The sequence below is a fragment of the Euprymna scolopes genome, chromosome 12, assembly GCF_053919585.1.
Source record: "Euprymna scolopes isolate OS-2025 chromosome 12, ASM5391958v1, whole genome shotgun sequence".
Classification (NCBI taxonomy): Eukaryota; Metazoa; Mollusca; class Cephalopoda; order Sepiida; family Sepiolidae; genus Euprymna; species Euprymna scolopes.
Window position 1 is genome coordinate 146,106,136 of NC_136493.1, and position 24,902 is coordinate 146,131,037.

Sequence of the window (24,902 nt, forward strand, 5' to 3'; positions counted from 1 at the left end):
ACTTCTGCTAAATGCCATTCTTTTTATTGTTACTTTTACATTTTTGGAGTCATTTTTTTTCTTTTATGATAAAAGAAACAAAGAATTTATGCTGTTTATCTACTGATATAATCAATTTATATGCTAAAATTACATTTTGCACTAGAAAATTTTTAATGACTAATACCACAAATTATGGATTATTTAGACTTTTGTATCATTTGGATTGTAACAGACTATTATTTTTGCAATGTTTGGGTCGTTGTAACCTCTAACTTCTTCAGGTGTATCTTGTCAAACGGGATTTTTCTGTCAAACTTGAGTATCTGCACGGAAATTCAAATAGAACTCTTTATTTAATCCATGGGGGTAGCATGCTCTCATTCCATCAGCCATGACTGGGTAGAAATCTTAAGTAATTCACAATTGTATTTTGAGTGTCAGCCAACTGAACCTTCAACCTCCAAAAGAGTTTACTTAAAACTGAATTTTATCTAGCATTTTATACAGACAATTCTAGTATGAATGATTGGCATCCTTAAACTTATTATCTTTAAATATAGAATCTTACAAATTATTACTATACTTCACTACTTATTACTATATATATTTTATTTATTTTCTCTCTCTCTCTCTCTATATATATATATATATATATATATATAGTTACATTGACTGAAACATTGTGAAAATAGCATTGAAGGATGAGAACAATAATCGAAATAATACAAATTATCGATCCACAGTTAAAAAATTCAGAAACCTACTATTCTTTTGTTCATTATCTTCACAACATTTTGATCGATGTAACTTCCAACCTTCTGTTGCATCTTTTTTAACTTGAGAATCTAATAACCCTTATGCTGCACTTAGGAGCATATATGGAATGCCAAAGTGAACCCTTTATTAGATCCATAAGACTAAATTATTCTCATTCCATCATGAGTGAATAGACATGTTAAATTTATGAAATTAATTTTTAATTATTATTCCTTATAGTAAGCATTGAACCTTTAACCACTAGAAGACTGTCATTTAGAACTGGTTAACCAACAGCTTACCTTAATATTCCACGTTTCAATATGGACAATTCTAGTGTGGATTTTGTAGATGTTTATGAGAAACATGATTTCAACATTTTAAATTCATTTATAGACCACAACAAAAAAAAAATGATCTTGAAGTGTATCTTTATTTATTAGACACATTTAGCATTGTGCGAGACATTTGCAAACAAAGGGTTTTGCTCAAAAACATTAAACCATTAAAGATAATATGGATGTACTGTTTTTTTAAAGACCAACGCAAATCCTATGGTTGAGTTTATTAGATTAAATTCTCATACAAGAAGAACCATTACAGATGTATAAAATGAAGCTAAAATAATAAATATGAAATTTTAAACACCTGAAAAATATAAGAACTGGCTGAATGTTGATGTTGTATTCCCCAAAAATGTGTGATTGTCGTAAAGAATGAAATCAACTAACGCATTCAAAAACTACAGTACTAGTAACAGCTGATCAGGAAATCTCTCAAGATGGAAAAAGAAGGGCTGGAGAGTTTTGTTAGCAGTCATGTGCTTCAAGCATTCCTTTTGAAAACTAAGCTGCTCTCTCACATGGTCCATCCATATTAATAAAGTGATGTTGTACCACCCCTCTTTAATCAGACACCATAGGACGATGAACACATCATTCCGGCATGGTAAACTCTTCCTGCCAATACCTGATGCATGTTTCTGAAAATTATTAATTTCATTCAGCTTCCTAATGTTCTATACTAATTGCAAGCTAATTGACTCCCCTAAAAATCATATTTTGAGGATGTAAGAATAAATATCATTTTGTAAAAAGATCTACTAGCATTCTACCATCAGTCATTGGGAAATCTGCTTAATTAGAGTTATTTCTGGAAAAGATCATTTTTTTAATTTTTATATTCTGTGTTATAATCTTTCACCCATTAGGCCTACCTTAGGTAGAAAGGCACCACTCCCTTACACTTCCATTCTTACTTTCCAGGATTGATTGTTCACAGACCTTAAACAGAATATGAGAATATAGTTGTTGAACATTTACAAAGAATTAATTTATTTTATTGCGGACTATTATTCTCATCTTTATTGGTTGTTGTTTCCAACGTTTCGGCCAACTATTCCTCTGGCCTTCGTCAGGTGGTAACCGCGATGGATAGGAACTTCGAATCTCCTAACTGCATTCTCAGCAATCACTGCCATCTGTAGTTGTTGTCGTCTCACCACGTTTTGGCCAAGTGGTGAGACGACAACAACTACAGATGGCAGTGATTGCTGAGAATGCAGTTAGGAGATTCGAAGTTCCTATCCATCGCGGTTACCACCTGACGAAGGCCAGAGGAATAGTTGGCCGAAACGTTGGAAACAACAACCAATAAAGATGAGAATAATAGTCTGCAATAAAATAAATTAATATAAATAATACTCATCTCAATAATGAATTCTAATTAAAATAATATATTTACAAAGACTTTATAAAAAAAAAAGAAAAAGAGAGAGAGAAAAAAGACGTAGTGTCATCTATTACTCTATTCAATAAAAACAACTTTATAACTTTATATTAAAGAAATGCAGTGACAGAAAAAAAAATTAGAACATTTAAAAAAATTTTTTTAAATAGATTATTAACATATGATGAAAACATTTCCAGCTTTTAGACGAAAGTATCTTCAGTTGGTACTTAGAACAGTAGCATTAGAAGAGTAGCATTTCTACAAGAGATAATTTTAACGAGAGAAGTGTTCATAAGTCCTCTTTGTGATTTGTATATAGAAATTAAAGTTTGATGTTATAACAAATGTATGCATGGTCTAATACACCTTGATATTGATAAAAGAAAAGTCAAAGTTAATGTTAGCTTATGCTTGTTTGGCATGCAAACTGCATCACTTATGTATATGATTTTGCATCTGTGGCAACAATTTCTTCCAAGAACTGATTATAACAATAGAATCAGTAATGTGGTCGGCTGAGCTAATATAGTAATTAGCATAAGCTGAGTTTTACTTAAAACAGCATTCACTTAGAGTCAACTCTATCCATTCTTGAAACTGCCTTCATCATGAAGACCAACCAAAATTGATGAGTTGAAGTCAATGATTTGATAATTTCTAGCCACTTGTTATTCCAATGGCCAACTCCAGCCGATTCCATAGATTTGGGGGCCCTGGTTTGGTGCTCGGTCAGCTTTGTTACGCTGGTATATAATAATGTGGCAACTGTCTTTTATAAAGCTATATGAATAACACAATTTGAAAATCCTAACAAAATGAAAACATGGAACCAAAGTATCTGTGATACAAAGTTCTACAAACCTCAGAATAAATAAACATTAAAAATGCTACAGGGCAATGTGCATGTATTGACAGAATTTATTTTTATGGTACTTGTGCAGAATTTGAACTAGACGTAACTAACCATCCACTCGAGTTTAGCTGTAATCTGATGTAAGACGCCAATAAACCAAAGGAGCAAGTGATCTTTGGGGGAAATATTGGGGAAAGAAATCAATAAATTAAGTAGTGTACCAGGACAAAATCCTAAGGGATTATCCAGGCTGTCTTAATTTATTTTAATTAAAAAAAAAAAAAGTTGCCCAGCCGCCACCCTATAGGAAAAAAAAATGTTCATAAAAAGAAAAAATAACAAAGAAGATTTAGTTTACATTAGTTACAAAAACTAAGAAAATTGTAAAAAAAAATAATACTGATAATTGAAAAAAACAGAAAAAAGTTTTTTTGTTTTTCACTTAAAAAATTTGTTACAAGAATAAAACAGAAATTGTTACAGCCATTATTTCTTTATATATATATATATATATATATTCTGGTGATTTTATTATATTTAAATGTTTTCTTCAGTATTTTCCCTGGGTAGTGTTATTACGCTCCGATAATCAGCGGTGTTCAGCAAAAGCCAGTGGTTGACGTAATGTTCCAAGCAAAGCCGAGTGGTCAGTTAGTTACGTCGGGTTCAAATTCTGCACAAGTACCATTTTTATTATTATAGTATTTCATATTTAGCTGAAGAGACAAAGATGACTTATCAAAATATGACTTAAATTTGATGGAATAATGCACAAGTAAAAACATATTTTGAAGGTAAATATGCAAAGAGTATAAAGATATTCAACTACATTATAGCAAGTAGATTTTACAGGTAAAAGAAACTAGTAACCCCCATACCCAAATATTTTACTCTAATCTTTAGAAAAAAAAATTAATGCAAAAGAGGTTTTAAGTATTTCTACTTTTACTAAAAATCAATTGTGTAAACAACTTCATAATCAAAGTTAAACTACCCTCGCCACTATTTCAATTTTCTGTGCCTTTGTTTCTTTATTATTATTTTGTTTTTAATATGAAGTTTTAATTCCATATCAACAAAGAGAGATACGTCCATTTTTTCTTTTAAAGCTAATTGTTGTTTAAAAATAAATGTGACTTGGACAAAGTGCCCTTTTGTTGGATGGAATTGAATAGAATTACATTTTATTCATTTTAACAACATGCTACAACGATCTACAAGAAAACTGATGAATCAGAATCAAATATTTTATAGAAAGAAAGCTATCGATGACAAAGAAACCGACTGATTTTACTTTATATATTAGCTAAGATAGTGTAGTCATTCATTTAAAGAAATATTATTCATACTGTTGCAGAATAATCAAAGCTACTTCTTAAGGAATATAATGGCCTGCTCCAACACTTACTTAAAGAGTGAATGTGTGGTAGTAGATAGAGTTGTATTTGCTATTTTTGCTGCTGCCTTAAACTTAGTGTATTATTTTATAGATTACCGAAAACACTTTGTAGTATCTACTAGTATATGTGAAGCATTTAGGTTTCAATATACAATACATACATATAAAAGTATGCAAAAATAGTACAGACAATCTTCCTCTTGGATTCAAGAATAATGGTTGACAGCTTTTTCTATTTGTTATATTCTCTTGTTATTTCTTTGGCCTTTCATGTTTCTCTTCTTTCCATCTTCATTTTTCATTAAGGGAGGTAAACATAGAAATACACATATACCTGAGATTTTCTTAGAAAATATAACTAAAAATATAAAAATGAAAATTAAGATTACATCAAACATTATCTAAAAAGTATATAATTTTCTATAGGTTTTAATATGCTTTGTTAAACACCTTAAATCAATTCTACCAATTTATTATTTTCAGGAATTTTCTACTGGTGCAGTTCTTGATATACCTTTTGGTATAAAAACAGATTATCTAAATATACAATTCAACAAAATATTTTTTGAAGAGCCTGTAACTGTGACCATTTCTCTATTAATTTGTATTGCAATCAGCAGTAAGTATTTGCCATTTGATAAGAAACTGAACGCTGTCTCCTACCTCTGGAATGAAACCTTCTACTCTGATCTGCAGAAAATAAAACATCTTCTTCTCTTTGCACCTGTCTCCTTGTTCATTTCTTTGAAACTTCGTTTTTTTTTTATTTATTTATTTTTTTTTTTTAAACAAAACTGTACTCTTTTGGGGGATTTTAATTTTTATTTATAATATGTAATGTTTATTTTCTATCTATTTTATCATCAACATAATTATTATTATTAATACTACTATTTAAACTATACATTCATCTAAAATAAAAATAAAAACACAAGCAAATTTATTATTTATTACAATCAATCATTTGATAACCTTTTGAATTGTGTACGTAACGGATGTAAAAACCTGCAGTCTACCGCATACTCTGTCCTGTAGTAGCCGTCTGCATTGACAAAGGTTAGCAGTAATACCAAAAAGTGTGATTGGTTCTACACAAAGCCTTCACCACTATAAACAAATCATCTGTATGGATTTCTGAGCAACTTAGTTGTTGTGACGGAAGCTCATACATTGAAATCGACGGGAGAGTCTATCATAGATAGATAGATTTAATACAATCTCTCTCCCTCCGTGTGTGTGTATATATATATATATATATATATATATACACACTAAAACTCTATGGATCGTGATCATTTGTTTGTTTTTCTGTGCTAAATTAATAATGTCACAAAAGAATGATGTTACCCATTAAAAAAGATTACAGATAAAGGTACATAATAGACGATGTCATTACGGAACGATGTCATTCATTAAAACAGATAAGTGGGGATAACCGTGCACAGTTGAGCTATCAAACTATAAAGAAAGAGAGAAAGAGTGTTGGATGTTTTATCTAAACAACGGACTAGATGAGTTGGGGGTCTAGTATACTATTAAAACTCTATGAATTTGTTTTGTTTGTATGATTATATTTGGTTACTGTGGACATTGGATTGCATTATAAAAAGGAATGTATAACATCACAAAGTTACGATTTGTCTTTTACAATGTCCTTTGTTTTCAAGTGGACATACAAATTTCTTTCTTAGTAAGAGAGAGGCATGAAGAAAAAAAGGAGATAAAGATATATATTGAATAATAGTAACAATTATACACACACACACATATATATGTGTGTGTGTGTGTGTGTGTATGTGTGCGTCTATATCATTAATTGCTAAATAATAAATAGATTAAAAAAGAAGATGGTCACACACTTTCAAATTTTTCATTTAAATAGATTAAAATTTTAATTGCAACAGAATCTACATAACATAAAATAAATCCAAGGCAATTTTAGATTAATTTTAAATTTAATTCTTATACATTGCTTTGAATACTTTATAAAAGTGCTTTTTGAAAATTGATAAATTTAAAATTAAATCTTATACCTTATTTTTTTTAAGTTTATAATAACTATTTTTATGCCTTGCAAGAAATGCTTTTCTAAGATAAATAATATAAATACTTATATACATATTATATAAATATATATATATATATATATAAAATATATTAATAAAACATATATTATATAAAATGTATAATATATAAGAAAAAATATTATACATACATAATGCACAATATACATATGACATTATATATATATATATATATATAATAGATATAGTATGTGATATATATGTATATAATATATACATATGTGTATAGAATATGTGATTATATATTATTTATTTAAGATATATACATTGCAGTTTCTGTAGATTACGAGGATTCACATGCTCTTTTCCGATTCATAGACAGATACTTCAATGTATATTTTTTTAATAAATAATTCATATTAGCTCTTGCAAGACTTACAGGCAAGCACTTGATTTATTTTCACCAAACTTTGATATACTGTATAAGACAAATTGAATTAACAAAAAGAAAATTTACATTATTCATTTATAAGTTCATCAAATGTTAAAACAATGAATATAATATTTTTCCTTATCCTATGAAATTAAAAAAATTGGACTTTTCTATTTAAATAAAATAATTAGCAGAATAAGATTAAAGAATTATGTGTTTGCATGAATTTATAAATTTTGAAAATTGTAATTAAAAGAATTGCTACAACTCTTAAAATACAAAAGATTTTTGCAGGAAAATTTCAAAAGTTACAAAATTTGATAGAAAAACAATGCTTGAAGAATTGATTTAAAAACAGCAGAAGGAAGTCGAGCAATGATGTAGATGAATACAAATGGCAAAATCTGTGTAAAATAAATTTGCTGATTAATGATAAATGTTTAATCAACCAATTCATTGCTCACGAATTTTGCCGCTTGACTATTTGGATTCATGGATTTCATAGCTCAATTCTTCAAAATATTGTTTGTTTTTTTTATTCAACTTAGAAACTTTTCGACATTTTTATGAAAAAAAACAAAAAAAACAAACAAAACAAATAAACTATAAACTGATAGAAATTCTTTCACTTATAATTTTCAGTTTTCAAATTTATGTAAACTAGTAATTCTTTACTTTTATTTTCTTTGTTATTTTGTCTGAAGCGAAAAGTCTTATTTTTTAAAAACTAAATCGAATAAAGAAAAAAATATTGTTATATTCTTTGTTTTAACATTTTCATCAAATAAACAATGTCAATTTTATTTTTCATAATTTTTTAATTTGTCTTATATTAATGCTCTAGCTATATCAAGCATCCTTTTATCACAATAAAATCTAATATAAAATAGTTATATTTATATTATTCAATATATATATTATAAAAAGACATTTGGAAGACATTTGAGGAGTTATTGCCGAAACACAACCTAATGTAATGCGCAGAGTTTGTGAAAATTGGACCTCTAGATTATGCCATTAATGTGCAAGCCAGGAGACTATATACTCAAAATTGTATTTATATAACAAATGCCAAAAATTAATCTTTATAATATACCACATATTTGCATAATAAAACTATTTTTCTGGGATTTTGAAAATGTAAAATTTATTCCCTCTAAAAAAATACCCTTATATTAGAGAGAGATATGGGTTAAATAATATTGCTAGTTGTTGCAATATGTTCTTTTGTTTATAACGTAATATATCAAACTTGAGTTTTATAGTTAGTTTTATAACTTTTGACTGTTGAAATGCTAGTGGTAGACAAGAAATAAAATAAGAGCAGGATTGCTTATTTACTCTATTTTGTGAATTTTTTTTTTTTTATATATATAATAATCTCTAAGAGCCAATTTTCCTTTAATTTCTTCAATTTCTCTTCAGTTCTGACTCCAGCAAATCTTCCATAATATGTTCTGCTTACAGTTCTGTTCTGTTTACCGAATTCTTTCTATTCAGTTTCAAATTTCAATGATTTTTATGATTTTTAACAATTTTAATAATCTTATTTGAATTCATCAAATCTTGGGTGATACTTCAATCATCCAATCATGATTTCATTGTGTTTTACACTATTTTTTGTGTGTTTTGTATTATATTAACTGTATAAAACTAAAGTGGTAATACTATAATTTTTCAGGTGTGATTATTTCATAATGTAATAATATATGTAATTTATAATGTGATCTGTAATGTAATAAACAGTAAGTATTATATACCAACCTGGTTATATTGATTGCTGTACATCCTCCTCTGAATTATTGTATATCATTTCAGATGTTATTTTTGTTATAAACAGTAAAATATATCATCTTAAATGTGATCCTTGTTATAAAGAATAATGTGTATTGTCTCAAATGAGATTCTTGTTGCATGGAGTGCTACATATGATTTTAGACATGATCCTGATGTGGTATCCTTCAAAATAATTCATTAAAACAAATTTGTGCACTTTGCTGAATGAAACCATGTTTATCATTCCAAATCTGTTGCTTGCTATGTTAAGAATTGTTGACTGTAGCTATATCTGAGAATGTATATCAGTGCAGATTTGATTATTGCCATACATAACTAATGATAAAAATGAGCACCTTTTTATTCAAAGCTGTATTTAAATTTATTCGCTCCCATATTTAATTAGTAATTGACAGAACTCTGCGATTTCAAATTTGAATTATAAAATTGAATAAAGCTTTTATTTTTCACGAGTTAGCGTAAGGATTTAAACACTTTGTAATCTTTTCAAAAATGTAAAGTGTGAACATCCAACAAGTTCAAAACAATGAAATACTGGGATAAAAACAGTATAAAAAATAAAGCTTACAAGACTGGAATGTTACATTTTCTTATTGAGAGTTCTAAAAAATATTTTCTAGTTTTCTCAAGTTTATAGAATCTGTAAAATTTTATATTATTTGCTTGTAGTTTTAATTTCATTAAAAAATTAAAGGTAAACACTTTTTTGTTGGAAAGGTTCACGTTTGTCTATGTATCGTTTTATGAGATTTTTTTTTACTACCCATAGAGAAGAAAGTAAACAAAGAAAGCAAAAATATGGAATTCATTTGATTATAATAATTTATCTAATGACAAACACTGATTTTTTAAAAATCTTTTTTAATTATGGGTTCTTGTCCAGAATTCTTATATTAAAAAACAAAAATAAAGAAAAATCTGTATGATGTATGTACCTCATCAGAAAATGAAAACATTATATTCCCAAAATCATGTAAATTGATCAAGTAATTTTAGTTTTATAAAGAAAATCATTTTTAAGCAATTAATGGGAATTCTTAGGCATTAAAACATAAATCTTACATGCTTTGAATTGTTGAGTTATTTCCCTTGTTTGTTTTTTAGCTTTTTTACAAAATGACAGGCGAGACAGTTACTCCTCCAATACTCATAAAATTTGATTTTGATAAAAATAAAACTATTTGATCAATTTATGTGAGTTTTGGAATATATTTTCGTTTCATCATGAGCACGAAAATCATACAGATTTTCTTTGTATTTTGGTTTTTAATATGGGAGAATTCTGGACAATAACTGACTCATGCTTCGTTGTTAATAAGAAATCTACAACTATTAGAGCAAAAAAAAATGAGTTTTGTTTTTAAAAACAGAGTATCAGCAAGCCACTCACGTTGCCTAGATGAAATATTCTATAAAAAAATCAAATCATGAGTGTGACCATGGTGTAGGAAAGCAATAGTGCATTCACAATATACACTATGGTTGGCTGCTATTGCATATGCGCATTCATATATAATTTTAATGATCTACAAAGTCTCCAAAATACCACTCTTCATCGAAACAAAATGTCAGCAACTGTTGTTACTACATTTATTAAAAAACTTATTTGTTATCTGTTTTTCTTCTTTTTGTTTGGTGCACTTGCATTCATTGCCATACTTAGTGCAAGTCATCTTTCCTAACCAAAAAACATTTTGTGTTTTTAGAAGAGAATTGTTTCTCTCATAATTTGGTTAGTTCATTTGATACTTTAAATTTTATAAAGAGCATTTATTTTCTATCATTTGCTATCTTAGGATATTATATATCTCTCCAGTCATTGGTCTTAGGATATTATATATCTCTCCAGTCATTGGTCTTATACTGTATTAGTACACCTGTTTTATTTGATTTGATATTTATGCCGTTGCTTTTTTGTTGTTGTCTTAATTATGCCTTGTTATCAAATTGTTATTTTTTAAAAAATCAGATAATTCAAAATTTACATGTTGTATAAAATCCTAGCCAAAATTTCACAATACTGCAGTTTTTAACCAAAAATATAAAAACTGAAGAGTGCATTTTTTTTTTTAAATATTTAACAGATATTCAACATGTGTTATTAAAAATATTAGGGAAATAATTCATTGAAATTAATTAAACTTGGATGTATGTATTTTTTCATCTGAGATGTAAGAAAAAATAGATACTAAATTGTCAACATCTTCTGACACTTTAAGAAAACTGAAATTGTGTACATTTAATTTACAGAAGACATCACATGACACATTTCTATTCATCATAAAAAGAATTCATTGTGGTTTGAAATGTTGGTTAGTTGTTCAGTTAAAACATGTTAATATAGTGTACTCAACATTTATAAACTCATTTATATGAAAAGCATGTTGCATTAATCTAAATAAAGAGTAATTAAAACTTTTGTTTTCTTTTTTAGCCACTCCAAAAAACGTTTGAGTTTTCTCTGAGAAATTTGTTACATTACTCTTTCACTTTTTTTTTTTTTTTTTTTTTTTGCTTGTTCTGTCATTTTAAACTAAAATTTCTGAAAATGGATGCAATGAACTTTGGCTGAAAAGTCAATTTCCATTGCATCGATTTTATTTTTCTTCTCTTATCACCAACATTTTTTTCCTGATTAGCACAAAACACTAGCTTTAAATTAAAACAAAGTATTTCACAAGGTCAAGGAATCATCAGATTAAACGTTTCAAAAAGTTTTCATTACTTTTTTTATAAACATCTGAGAACATTTTCAGGGGCAATTTACTTCCATTTTTCTTTCATATCAAAAGTCTACATAATAATATTGAGAATTCTTTTTGGTAATATAAAGAAGAGTTCATGACAAAAATGATTCAAATAAAAATACATTTAAATATACATCTAAACCCTTTAAATAATTTTGTGAAAAGATTATACACAAAATCAATTAAAAATAAATATTTATGCAGTGATATTTTGTTGCCTATACAAATAAATTATAGCATTCTCTTCCAGGCCTGATGACAAGCAGAATCTAAAATGATTATTTTTATTTGGAAAAATTACTTGAAATTTGACAGTGTAATATTTATACATGTGAAGCTTAGCAACTGATAGTTGAGAATATGTGTTTAATGGAGAAGGATGATATGAAAATGATATGATTAATGTAAGTCTTAAACATGGGCTTAGATCTAGTGATTTCATAGGACAATTAAATCTGGAAAGTACAGATGTGTGCAGAACAGAAAATTTTGTTGATTTTGTTACAATGAAAGAATGCACATGGGATTGGATTAGTAGATGTATATAGTTGAAGAAACATGGTTAGTTGTTAGGAGGGCCAAGGAAAACATGGGAGAAAGTGAAAAACATGGATTTGAGAGCAATGAGGGATAAATAAAGATTAGGCAAAAGATAGTTTAGTACAAAAATCAATTTCTAAAAGCTGTTCAATGCATGTCAGCAGGTAAAACAGGTGTTAAATCAAATATAATATCTTTAAAGTGCAATTGAGTGGACTTTTGCAATTCTTAAAACCATTAAAAATTCAAGATATAGTTGAAGAAACAAAGAATGTAAAATGTAATCTTTGAAACGTTCTAAATTGTAGTTTAAAATAAGTTTATCCAACTATTGCTATTTTCACAACTGATTTCCATGAAATGCTATGAAGTGTCAGAAAATCAAAAATTATAATTAATGAATTCTCTTACCTTGTGAGTAAACCTCTTCTGGGGAAAAGAACGGTATGAATTCAATAAATAATTTAAATTATATAATCATAATTTAAATAAAGATGAAAAAGAAATGCAATTGAATAATTTGCTACAACGTGATCTTCTCAAATTGTTTGAAACTGAAAATCTGAAACTTTGTTTCGTGTGTGTGAGAAAACACTAGACGGTGTAAACATATGTATTTTAGTTGGTTTTAAGTCAAAAAGAAATAATACTTTTACAGAAGTGAATTCAATCATCATTAAATATATTCATGATCTTTAGTGGAACTCTCAAAAATATATAATTACATTTTAAGAGATTTTTAATATGTTTAACGTTGTTCATATGTTTTCTTTTCAGTTTTATAGAAAATAATTAAAATTCATTGGATTTATTAGTACAAGTCCAACATGTGTAAAAGATATAAAACTGAATATGCTGTTGATAAAATTACCCTTTTTTTCTAATTAGTTTTAAGCTATTATTTAATATATATATAAGATAATCTCAACTATTAATTTGGCATAAAAAAGAATGTGTCATTCTATATAATACAGACCAATAGTATAGGATATAAAAGTTAATCTAATCTTTGTTTGAGTGAAGCCCGGCTATTGGCTGATGTAAACATTAACCTTCAGCCGAAAATAACAATTAATCTGATTGGTTAGCTAAGAAAAACACAAAGTAACATGAATTCCATGTATTTTAGCCTTATAATCCCCTACTGGGATGAAACATAGGGGAGTCTGTGTAACTTAATTGCTATATATTTTCATAACTTACTACCTAGTTCTACTCATATTGGAGCACTGTTGAAGTAAATGCTGAAATCGGTATATAAAATATATCTCCTTATAATATTTTATGTGAATACATGAAATATATATATATATATATATAAACGCACACATTTTTAATCAAATGTAGCAATTTAAATTATTCAAAATCTATTTGCTATGCTTTTATGCTAAACCTTTACAATAATATCAAATTACCAACTTTCTTGCAATGAATTAATACAAAACAAATGATCATATCAAAAATAACTCTTTTATTGTAACAAATACAATATTTAATAATAAAAAGTATTGTTTTTTATACAAAAATGGCATTTCACATTATTGAATTTAAAAACAAGAGAAAAGGAAAGTATTAAATATTGTACAATCGTTAATTTCTACTACAAACCCAAATAACTCAAGAAAGTTAAAAGTAAATAAAACAAAAATTAAATGAATAAAATACTTAAATTTCAAAGAATTGAAATATAAAACAAAATTAAATTTATAGGTTCCTTTAATCAAATTACATTAAAAGCTCATATCTCCATAGGAAAAGTAAATTAAAACACTGGTAGGAGGCAATATTTTTAATGAAACAAGTTGATTAAACAAATGTTATAAACTATATATAAATAAAATAAATAATTTGAATAAAAATACATGAATTTAGAAAATAAAATTGAATAAAAATAAATCTTAAGAATTGGGATAGAATAAATTATTTGTAAAAGTTTATATTTAAATGTTTTAATTCCATAAATACAACATTCAATAATGAATAGATTTTTATACAGTGTTTTATATATTTATGTTTTAGATATTTTCTAAATAGTTCTTAATCAAATGTGACATTTCCAGTGTGAAAATCCCGGCATCAAATATTAAGACAAATATGAACCATTACTGAATGTAATGCGTTTGGTATAGTACAATTATTTAACAATAGTTCTCTTTTAAAAGGTTAAAAAAAGAATGTATTTTTTATTAACTAATACAAAATTTTTGTATTTTTGCATCTTTTTAGCAAAAGGGACAACTATTGGTGCATTTCCTACTGTAAAAACTCCTATTCAAGGTAAGAATAAGATTATTTTTTCAAAAATACATACATATACTACTCTCTTGGGATTAGGGTTAAAAATAATATAAAGATTTAAATACTAATATATCCATTGTATTTATTGAGTATATAAATTGTATGCAAGTGTGATTTATATAAGCGAATATATTTGTAAAATAAAATATATGTAAAAGCAAGTTGTCACAATATTTTAGCATTTTGAATAAGTAAAAACTAGTTGTCTTCTGTATTCTTTGTGTAAAATAAACCAAAAGATGAATTTTTTAATGAAGAACGAAATTTGCTACTGAAACAGAAACAAAACCCACCATGAAGCAAGCGGACAATAAAAGATATTTGGTTAGTGTTTTGGAAGACTTACTCCTAGTAGGAGCTGGACAAAAAAGTTTGCTTGCTTTGAAAGGCATGCAACAAAAAGGATATGATCACAAATTCCACATGTAAGTGGAACAAGATTAGAAATGCTAGCATAGAAAAACTCTTTAAAACATTTTGAGAAATAAATTCAAGGAAGAAAATCCAGATAATTTTGGGCCAACATTTGTTTATCTCTGCTAATATTTTGTTTTGGGAATTGTATTAATGTTTGCCAAAATCAGTAAAATTCTGAACAAATATTTTCTGTTTTATTTTGGGGAGGAGAAATTTTTCTTGGTAATTACATGTAAACACCCTTAAAATATATCCAGGATAAAAAAATAATAATAAAAATACCAAAAAAATTGATAATTTACATTTTAAGGTGTGGGATTATTTTCCGATATTAATTTCACATAAACTGATAATTGAATGGTTTGTTAATTTTGGAATGGGAAAATTTTAGCTATTTATGAATTAATTTCATTTTTTCCTGTTTTGCATATAAATGAAGGAATGGAAAATTTAAAATTTGTCATTTTTCTCAATTCCAAAATTAAAGACCACTTGATAAGAAATACAAAAACATTGTGGAAAATTCCCGTGTATGTCTAAGTAACACTAATGATATTACATTACAAACCGAACTATTTCATTTTTTATGAGCCAATTTCATTTGTTCCTACTTTAAATATAAATCAAAGAGGTGTTACTATTTCGAATTTTAGAGGGTGGGGTGGGGTGGTGGTGGGGGTCTCAGGTCTCTAATTAGCAACAACTTTACAATAAAAGAATATTATGATGGAAAATTCCCATGTTTGGCTAAATAAAACTTGTGAAAACGACCTTTAATGAACTTAAACAAATAATCTACATATCTAAATCATTTTTACCCCAAGCTAACAAAAACCTGAGCTAACCCTAACATAACTTGAAAATAACTCTAACCTAATCATAACCTAAGGTTTAGTTTAAGTTTGTAAAGTTAGTTTAATTCCATTTGTATTATGTAGAAATATTAGAAGAACAAACTACACCCCCACCCCAATCTATATATAGTAATCCCTACTCTAAAACCTAAAATATTTCATGCATATTTTTTTTTTTAAGTGAAATCGATGCACACATCCTGCTAATATACATATATAAGAACCTAATAGAGAATTTGACTTTGATAAAGCAAACCTATCAATATAGTAAAAGCTCTACACGGCTAAACGGAGCAATTCATATGTTAAATAAAAAATTTAAAATAAAAGTTACATAGAAATTTATTATTAGATCAACAAATAAGACTATAATTATGTAGCACATTATCATAGACTGAGCTAATATTGTTTTGTTTTCTGAAGTGGTGATTGAGATCCCAGCAATAGAAAGCAATGTTAAAAAGCAGGTTATTAACATAAAAGAGAATATGCCCTGTAAGGGAAATTAATGAATAAAGAATGTTTTCGAACACATATTTAAATCAAGCCTTAAACCATAGGTTCTGGTGTCTTTCACAATGAAGGAGAAATCCTTATATACTGAGATGAATTTGTTTTGTTTTTATGATGTTATTGGTTAGGACTTGGAATAGTAACTTACACAGCCCGATTGCTAGCCCATGTAAAGAAATAATTGCTAAAAAATAAATATGAAAAAATAAGCGAGGTGACATTGTAGAAAGTGTTTGAATGACGAGAAATAAAAGAAACGAAAATTGTGATCTCCAACACCAATACTGAAAAGTAATTTAAGAAAATGTGAGCATAGTAAGATTACAACCAATCATAAAACCGTTGTTTCTCGTGTAATTTAATGCAGAAATCCTTCTAGACAGAGTAATTTTTATGCTGATTATACATTGGTTATTAAGACAAGAAATGATGCTCGTGAATATAAAATGTAAAAAAGTACAAAAAGCATATTAATAAATGCTAAAAATATTGTTTCTAATGTGTTGCAATCATTGATTTATATTTTAATGCCAGAAACGACTGTCGGTGTTCCCAAGACTGGACAACCTCCTATTCTAGGTAAGAAAAAATTGATCACATCATAAAATACATACCTGTATTACTCTCCTAAGGTCATGGTTACAAAAATATAAAGATGTAAATACAAATATGTCAGTTGCACTTAGTAAACAATATATATGGGAATATATTTGTGAAATAAGATATGTAATAATAGAATTAAAAAATAAAAATAGCATAGAAAAGCACATTTTTGCATTTCAATTGTATTTATTATGTATGTAAACTGTATCCCATATTAGGTATGTTAGTCAATATATTTGTAAAATAAGACCTAATAAAGGATGAAGTAAATAATACATAACTATTTAATAAGAAAAAAAAACATCCAACACTATATCTACTGATAATTATCCTGTAGAGCTTTCTGCATTAAAAATGTCACTACAAATTGTTAACTCACATTTGTTATTTAATTGAGTGTTTTTAGAAATGTTACATGTGTAATGTTGTACACAATATGAAAGGAGAGAAGAGGAAAAGTAATAAGAAATCAATACATTATGCTCCCAAATACAAGAAAACATGGTGCTAGGGTTGTAAATAGAGAAATAAGTGAATGTTACTTATTTTGTTTTATGTTTCTCTGAGAGTCTATGCAGTAACTATCAGAAGTGAAGTAGGGGCACAGTTTGCTAGGAAGGCATGTTTCTTTGAGGAACTATCAGTCTATTTTTAAGAAAGAGGGTAAGATTTCATCCTAAATGTTGCACATGGGTGAAACGAGTTAACAGAGATTAATGTAGAAGAACTCTTTCTCTAACATTGTCAAGAGATAAATCAAAGGGAGATAACTTAGATAATTCTGAGCCAACATCTTTTTATTTCTGTAAAAGTTTGTTTTAGAAAGAGTTTTGGTGTCTTGCAAGTTACACTCCTGAACAAATATGACAATTATAAACAATCTTGTGATATACATCGTTGGCAAATAGTTCCATTGGTAAATTATTCATAAAATCACAGAAAAAATAATTTTGGATTTATATAATAATAGAAACAAGTGTTGTATTGCTGGCTTGACAGATTATATTATGATGTTTTCTTTTCATATAAACATACTATTTAAATTGAAAAATTCTCACGAAAAGACATTAATTGTCCAGTTCCCATTGATTGTCATCAAGTTGAAATATGTGTTTATGCTTGCAGAAAAATAACTTCAAATATTAGGCATCGTATGAAATTATTCATATAATTTATACATTGATTATAGATTTTTCCAAAGATTTTCTCTAAATAGTTCTGAAGTAAATGTGACATTTTTTGTGTAAAACCTGACTTCAATTATTTGATCATAGCATGTTATGCTAAATATTAAAAGGCAAATATTAGATCATTGCTGAATGTAATGCATTTGAAAATATTTTTATATTTGATTGATACACTTATTTAAGGCATTTTTATTAAAAAGGTAAAAAGAATGCATTTTTATTAAATAAAATGTAATATGACTATTTTCATCTTTTAGTGACAGTACCATCTTATGGTGTACCACAAACTGTAGGAACTCTTGTTTCAGGTAAGAATATGATTATCTGATTTGGAAGATCATTAATGTAGATCAGGAATAGAGTTGGGCCCAGGATGGACCCTTGAGGGACTCCAGCATTAATACTGTGAGCTTCTGATTTTTGCCCCTCAACTACTACTCTTATGAACCTATTAGAAAGGAATGATTTAATAATTGAGAAGACATTTCCAGCTATACCATAGCTAGAGATCTTGTGAAGTAAACCTTTATGCCATACCCTATCAAAGGCCTTAGATATGTCAAGAGCACTTGCCCTAGAAAGGTTTCCTCCGTCAAGAGATTTGCTAATCCTATGAGATATAACTGTAAGCACATATGCTATAGATTTAGCAGAACGGAAACCATACTGAGAGATTTTTAAGTATAAAATGTTTTTCTCTGCAATATTTTGTTTTGGTAATTGTTTTGATAAATCAGTTAAAATTCTAAACAAATGTGACAATTACAAACATCCTTGTGATATGCTGAGACAAGAACATTATCTACAATAACTCATTGGAGTATTAAAACAATATATGGGCAATTGCTGAATGTAATGTATTTGGAAATATTCTTATATGTGTTTCATATGATACAATTATTCAAGAGATTTCTTATTAAAAAGATAAATGAATTAGATTTTTCTATGAACTAAAATTAAATGTTCTTCTAATCATTTAACAGAAAAGACAACAATTGGTGGGCCTAGTATTGCAGTATCTCAGCCAGGTAAGAATAATATCTTATCACAAAATACATACATGCAAGATTATTCTCTCGAGATTTTGGTTTGAAATAATATAACAGCTTAAACACTATTATATCCTTTGCACTTATATATGTAAACTGTACTCGAGTGGGATTTATATAAGTAAAACTTTTTCTAAAATATGACATATCTAATAATCATATTTTTATTTATAATTTTATTCACCTTCATTGAGACGTAAGGGTCTACTGTGAAAGGCCAGATCCATAGAAGTGTCCTAAGTAGGTAGTCGTGTAAAGAGATGTCTGGTCTTATTACATGTAATTTTCTGCATTTTAACATATTCTGATTAAGTACTTGTAATACAAGTATAGGGATGTGGGGATGGAGCAGAGGCTGGAGCTTGGCAGACAATGTGAAACCTAAGGTTAGAAACTCTTTTTGGAATCTGTCCAAGAAGAGACAAGTGGTATTTGCCCCATGTTAACAGTACTCCATGCCAAGGTGAATAGTGGCTTTATAGAGGTATAGAATACTCACAGATGTGAGACGTTCTCAAGCTTCATAGAGGTAGTTCACTTTCTTGTCAACAGACTTAACATCATCTTCTATGCATTTATTCCAATTCATATTATTTGTGAACGTTAGATAGATGGGGTTGAAATGTTGGAGTTTCAGAAAGAGTGATAGGAGTAGCAATTGTTGGTTGGAAAAGTTACTTATAATAATTAAAGGAAAGGAGATTTATCTTAGTAACATTACATTTGTCCATCACTTTCTGAGCACATTTCATTCATTCCATTAGAGATTATTTACTATGAGTTCAGCCATTGCTTAGATATGTGTGCATTCTAATTTGCTCTCAGGTTGAGAAAAGAGCCCATTGCAAAAATACTCTGACCTTTAAAGTTGGAGCAGCGTTTAACACTCGATGTGCAACCAGTGCATGTACCTGTATATTTATATGCTCGTAGGAGAGATAATTCCTTCTTGCTTCCGACCAGTAAAAGAGGCATAACTGCCATCTCTATATGCCTCCACCAACCTGATCACAGAATGTGTGAATGTGGTCCACTTCCTTGGTCCAAAAATTGATGCGATTTCCAACGCATTAGTTGAGACAGACCTCTCAGCGTTTGCCTTGTACGACTGGATGCTTGTCTTTTCAATGGTTGGCTGACTGCTTGCAAATATTCTCTTGTAGTGTTTTCTCCCATATCTGTAATGTCATCTACAACAATTTTGTCATCTTGACTATGTTGTAGATCTACCTCCCGACCCTTGTTCATTGGTCCATATCAGGAGTCTGATACTGTGGTTTGTCCTGATCTTGAGGTGGAACTGGTATACCTGGTGTTGTGTGAGATGGACTATTCACAACGGGTAGATTTTCCAAAGGAATTGACAGTTGTACTGTGCTACCTAGCTGCTACCATCCACTCATACACGGTATTGCCAAGTGTTTCATGTTTCTACAACCCTACCTATTTTCTTCCACCAATGAGGATATTTACCCTCCTGATTTTGGATCGCTACAGAGTCTCCAACCTGAACATTGCTGAGTGGATGGGAGTGCTGATTATAGAAGTGTTCATTCTGCATGTGCCTTAGTTCGCCTGTCTCCCTCCTGCAGCAGAATTAGCAATAACCAGAATGGGGAGAAATAAAGAGCTTACCTCGGATACGTCTGTTGTGTTGCGGGCTGAACGGGATGTCCATGGGTTTTTATTGGCGTTGACCTCATGCAATTCTCGCAGAATCACATCTGCTCTCGCGCAATAATGCAAATATATAATTCCGGCTGCTATAAAGCTATCAGGGAGTGTTCTGCAGACTGTGTGTAGGTGGTTCTGACGGTTGAATTGTTCTTTGTGACAAACCACATATCTGCAGGAAGCGAATTTTCTTCTGTTATTTTTTTTGTCTCCTTCTTCTTCTTTCCCTACGGTCATTACAGCCAAGAAATCTCTCTCGTCTAGAGGTTGGCGGAGCAGGGCGAAAATGACTATTTCCTATCTTTGTTCCTGATTTTTGCCGACTACATTTTGCTACGCTTTGATATCTCCTTTCGGTATCTGTTTGCTGTCTTCACGGTTTCTCCATACGCCCATTACTTTGTGGGTAGTAGGCTGACGATGTGTGTTTGCATATACCCTAGTCCCTCTAAAAGGAGTTGTTTTTTTTGTGATTCTAATGGGGATCCTCGATTTGAGGATATCCCATTGAGTGCGCCTTATGTGCAGAACCAGTTTCCCCTGATTTCATGAAGACTACTTCTACTCATTCTATACACCGATCGGCATATACTAAGTAGCTTCAACCCCGTATGTCTGCAAAGTCAACAACTACTTCTTCGAATGGAAAGTCCGGTTACATCGGTAATATTAAGGGTTCTCTTGGCTGGGAAAATGTTATTGTGTTGCAAATATGGCATTAGGACCTAGTTCGCCTGATGCTGACGTCCAGACCTGGCCAGAACGATTGTTGCCTTGCATTTGCCACCATGCCGTTTACTTATGTGCATCATAAAATGATTCCAACATCTCTGCCCTGAGTTGTCAATTCCATGCACCAACAAGAACGTGGTTTTGACTGTGGTGTCGATGATCTGGGTGGAGTCCTCATGTGAGGTGCCTGCAGGATATTGGGATGCACAGTCAGGTATTAAATTTAATTTTCCAGGATGGGGCTTTATCTTGAATCTGTACATCAGCATCCTCTCTTTGTAATTAAACAGGCGTTTTTTGTTTTTTTTTAATATTTTCTAAGGCCTTGACTGAAAACATTTTTACCAGTGGTAAATGATCCAATGTTATCAATAACTCCGGCCACCAAATTATAAATATTCAGCATCACTCTCGCTCATAGACAAGAGCTAAGGCTTCACGTGTTATTTGTGCATATCAAGATTCTGCCTCATTGATGAAATGAGTACCGGTCAGAATAATCTTTCAGTGACCTTTCCCGCACCCCATGTTCAGCTTGCTGAGACACCTGTAATGTTTTGGAAATAGAAAATAGGAAATCTGTGTTTTACTATAGTCAGTTACCAATACAGTCGGTCTGTTCATTTCAAACGTTCGAATGCCCTTTTCAAATTCTACCACTATTATCCTCTTTGATTCCTGAAATAGGACTTCCAGTGTATCATCCCACTAGAACTTCCTGTTCTTTGTTTTTAACAATTCACAGAAGGGTCCCATCACTTTTGCTTGCGAAAAAGCATATGATACTTGATTCAAAAGGCCAAACCAGGACCTGACACTGTCTTAGCAAATTTAAATTTGTCTGGGTTGAAAGAGTTGCATTTGTCTGCACAGTGACTGATATACTCGATCGTATATCAAAATGAAGACTCATTAGAGTCATCCCATCGTTTATGCAATGGGGTTTTTAAATCATATTTACCGTCATGCTGTCAAACTGACCTGTGGAACCTTTGAGGAGCCCGAAAGTATCTGTACCAGCCCCACTCAGTGATCAATATCGTAGCATCCCATGAAGCTGGGGACAGCAGTATGCTGTGGTATCTATTCCACACATTCAGGGCCGTTTTAATATGTGTGCAGGTATAATGGACACTTGGTCAAACTAAGATGATGTATAGAGCATCTCCCTCACGGTGGCATTGTTCAGTTTCTGTAAGTCTATCATTCGCCTCGAGAACTGTCTTTCTATGGTGTCACAACAATACTTGAACACCACGTAGTGGGGGTGCCTACTGGTACAATTTATATGATTCTTAGAGCAACGTCTCTGCCCAACTCTTCTTTAACTCTCTTCTTCCACTTGTGGGGGGACAGGTATCCATGTGTGTACACCTGGAGTAAATTTTCACCTGGAGTAAATTTGATATCAAGTTGTATAGCCTATATCGTATGCAGCCATTAATGAGAGCATGCGTTGAATGTGCCAAATTTAAAGAGGTGTAGCAACCACAGCTACAGTTTGTGCCTGTTGACTTGTATAAGCTTGAAAGGTATAGCTTTTGGCTTTGTCGGAGCTGGTGCTCTGCAGGGGCATCCACAAGGTTCTATTTCCTTTGTCCTCGCAGAGCTATACTGTGATAACAATGCCGGGCAATCACGTTTATTGACTTTGCATTGTTGATCTTGTGCGTCTATTAATTTTCAGAGGGCCGTTGGCAAACACAAACGATTCCTCACCTCTAAGCATCTTACTCAGAATCTCATTTTTATCTCCCACAATTTTCCAGCACACCTTCCTCTATGTGTCCGGTTATTTCACAGAACTGGAAAAACCTTCTGGCTTGTTGACTCCACCCACACCAAGTGTTAAGTCCTTCCCTATCCTCTGCAGGGTCGATATGTCACAAGGCCATCTTGGTCTTCAGTATCAGCCGTTTCTGGTTTGATTTTTGCACTTGGGACGAAGCAAGGAAAATATGGAACCGTGCAGGTGGGGAGTTGATTCGTGTGATGCTTTCAGACAAACCAACCAGTTAAATTTCAGTTCCAGAGTGACGAGCGAAACTGCTTCTGCCAATATCTTATTCTAGTATTTCAAATTAGCTAGCTCAACAACTAATTGCTTACAACCTATGCCTCCTGAGAAGTCTACTTCTTGTCAACATGCTTCATCATTACATTTAACCTTAAATGCAAAAAATCTACCTTGATCATATAAACGAGAAAGAAAGTGTGTTATCAACTCACCAATTTTTTGTGTCATCGAGCCAAATTTGTTCATGTGTACTACCTTGTGTTATCTTTTCACTATTACCAATTGTATACTGTTCATAGTGTTATTTAGATTTGGAGAAGAGTTTAATACCTAACATGCCACTGGTGCACGTACCTGTATGTTTATATGCCTTAAGGAGAGATAATTCCTACCTGCACCCAATAAGTCCAAGGGGCATAACTGCCATCTCTACATAACTATCATTTTGTATTCCTTATGTAAAAGAAAATAACCCAGCATTGTACAAGTGTCAAACATAATAACTGTATTGATATGTATTCTTTATATGGTAAACACTACAAATTGTTAACTCACATTTGTTATTTAATTGAGTGTTTTTAGAAATGTTACATGTGTAATGTTGTACACAATATGAAAGGAGAGAAGAGGAAAAGTAATAAGAAATCAATACATTATGCTCCCAAATACAAGAAAACATGGTGCTAGGGTTGTAAATAGAGAAATAAGTGAATGTTACTTATTTTGTTTTATGTTTCTCTGAGAGTCTATGCAGTAACTATCAGAAGTGAAGTAGGGGCACAGTTTGCTAGGAAGGCATGTTTCTTTGAGGAACTATCAGTCTATTTTTAAGAAAGAGGGTAAGATTTCATCCTAAATGTTGCACATGGGTGAAACGAGTTAACAGAGATTAATGTAGAAGAACTCTTTCTCTAACATTGTCAAGAGATAACTCAAAGGGAGATAACTTAGATAATTCTGAGCCAACATCTTTTTATTTCTGTAAAAGTTTGTTTTAGAAAGAGTTTTGGTGTCTTGCAAGTTACACTCCTGAACAAATATGACAATTATAAACAATCTTGTGATATACATTGTTGGCAAATAGTTCCATTGGTAAATTATTCATAAAATCACAGAAAAAATAATTTTGGATTTATATAATAATAGAAACAAGTGTTGTACTGCTGGCTTGACAGATTATATTATGATGTTTTCTTTTCATATAAACATACTATTTAAATTGAAAAATTCTCACGAAAAGACATTAATTGTCCAGTTCCAATTGATTGTCATCAAGTTGAAATATGAAAAAGGTAA

General features: G+C 30.1%; 1 protein-coding gene across 1 annotated transcript in view; it reads left to right on the plus strand.

The window, feature by feature from the left end:
* Window positions 1-24,902, plus strand: part of LOC145291527 (uncharacterized) — a 1,250,821-nt gene that overhangs the window by 778,222 nt on the left and 447,697 nt on the right. The window contains exons 71-75 of the mRNA XM_080137518.1: window positions 5,205-5,340; window positions 14,489-14,539; window positions 16,879-16,923; window positions 18,392-18,442; window positions 19,118-19,162. Coding sequence (XP_079993644.1) covers window positions 5,205-5,340; window positions 14,489-14,539; window positions 16,879-16,923; window positions 18,392-18,442; window positions 19,118-19,162 — 328 coding nt within the window. The remainder of the gene's footprint in view (window positions 1-5,204; window positions 5,341-14,488; window positions 14,540-16,878; window positions 16,924-18,391; window positions 18,443-19,117; window positions 19,163-24,902) is intronic.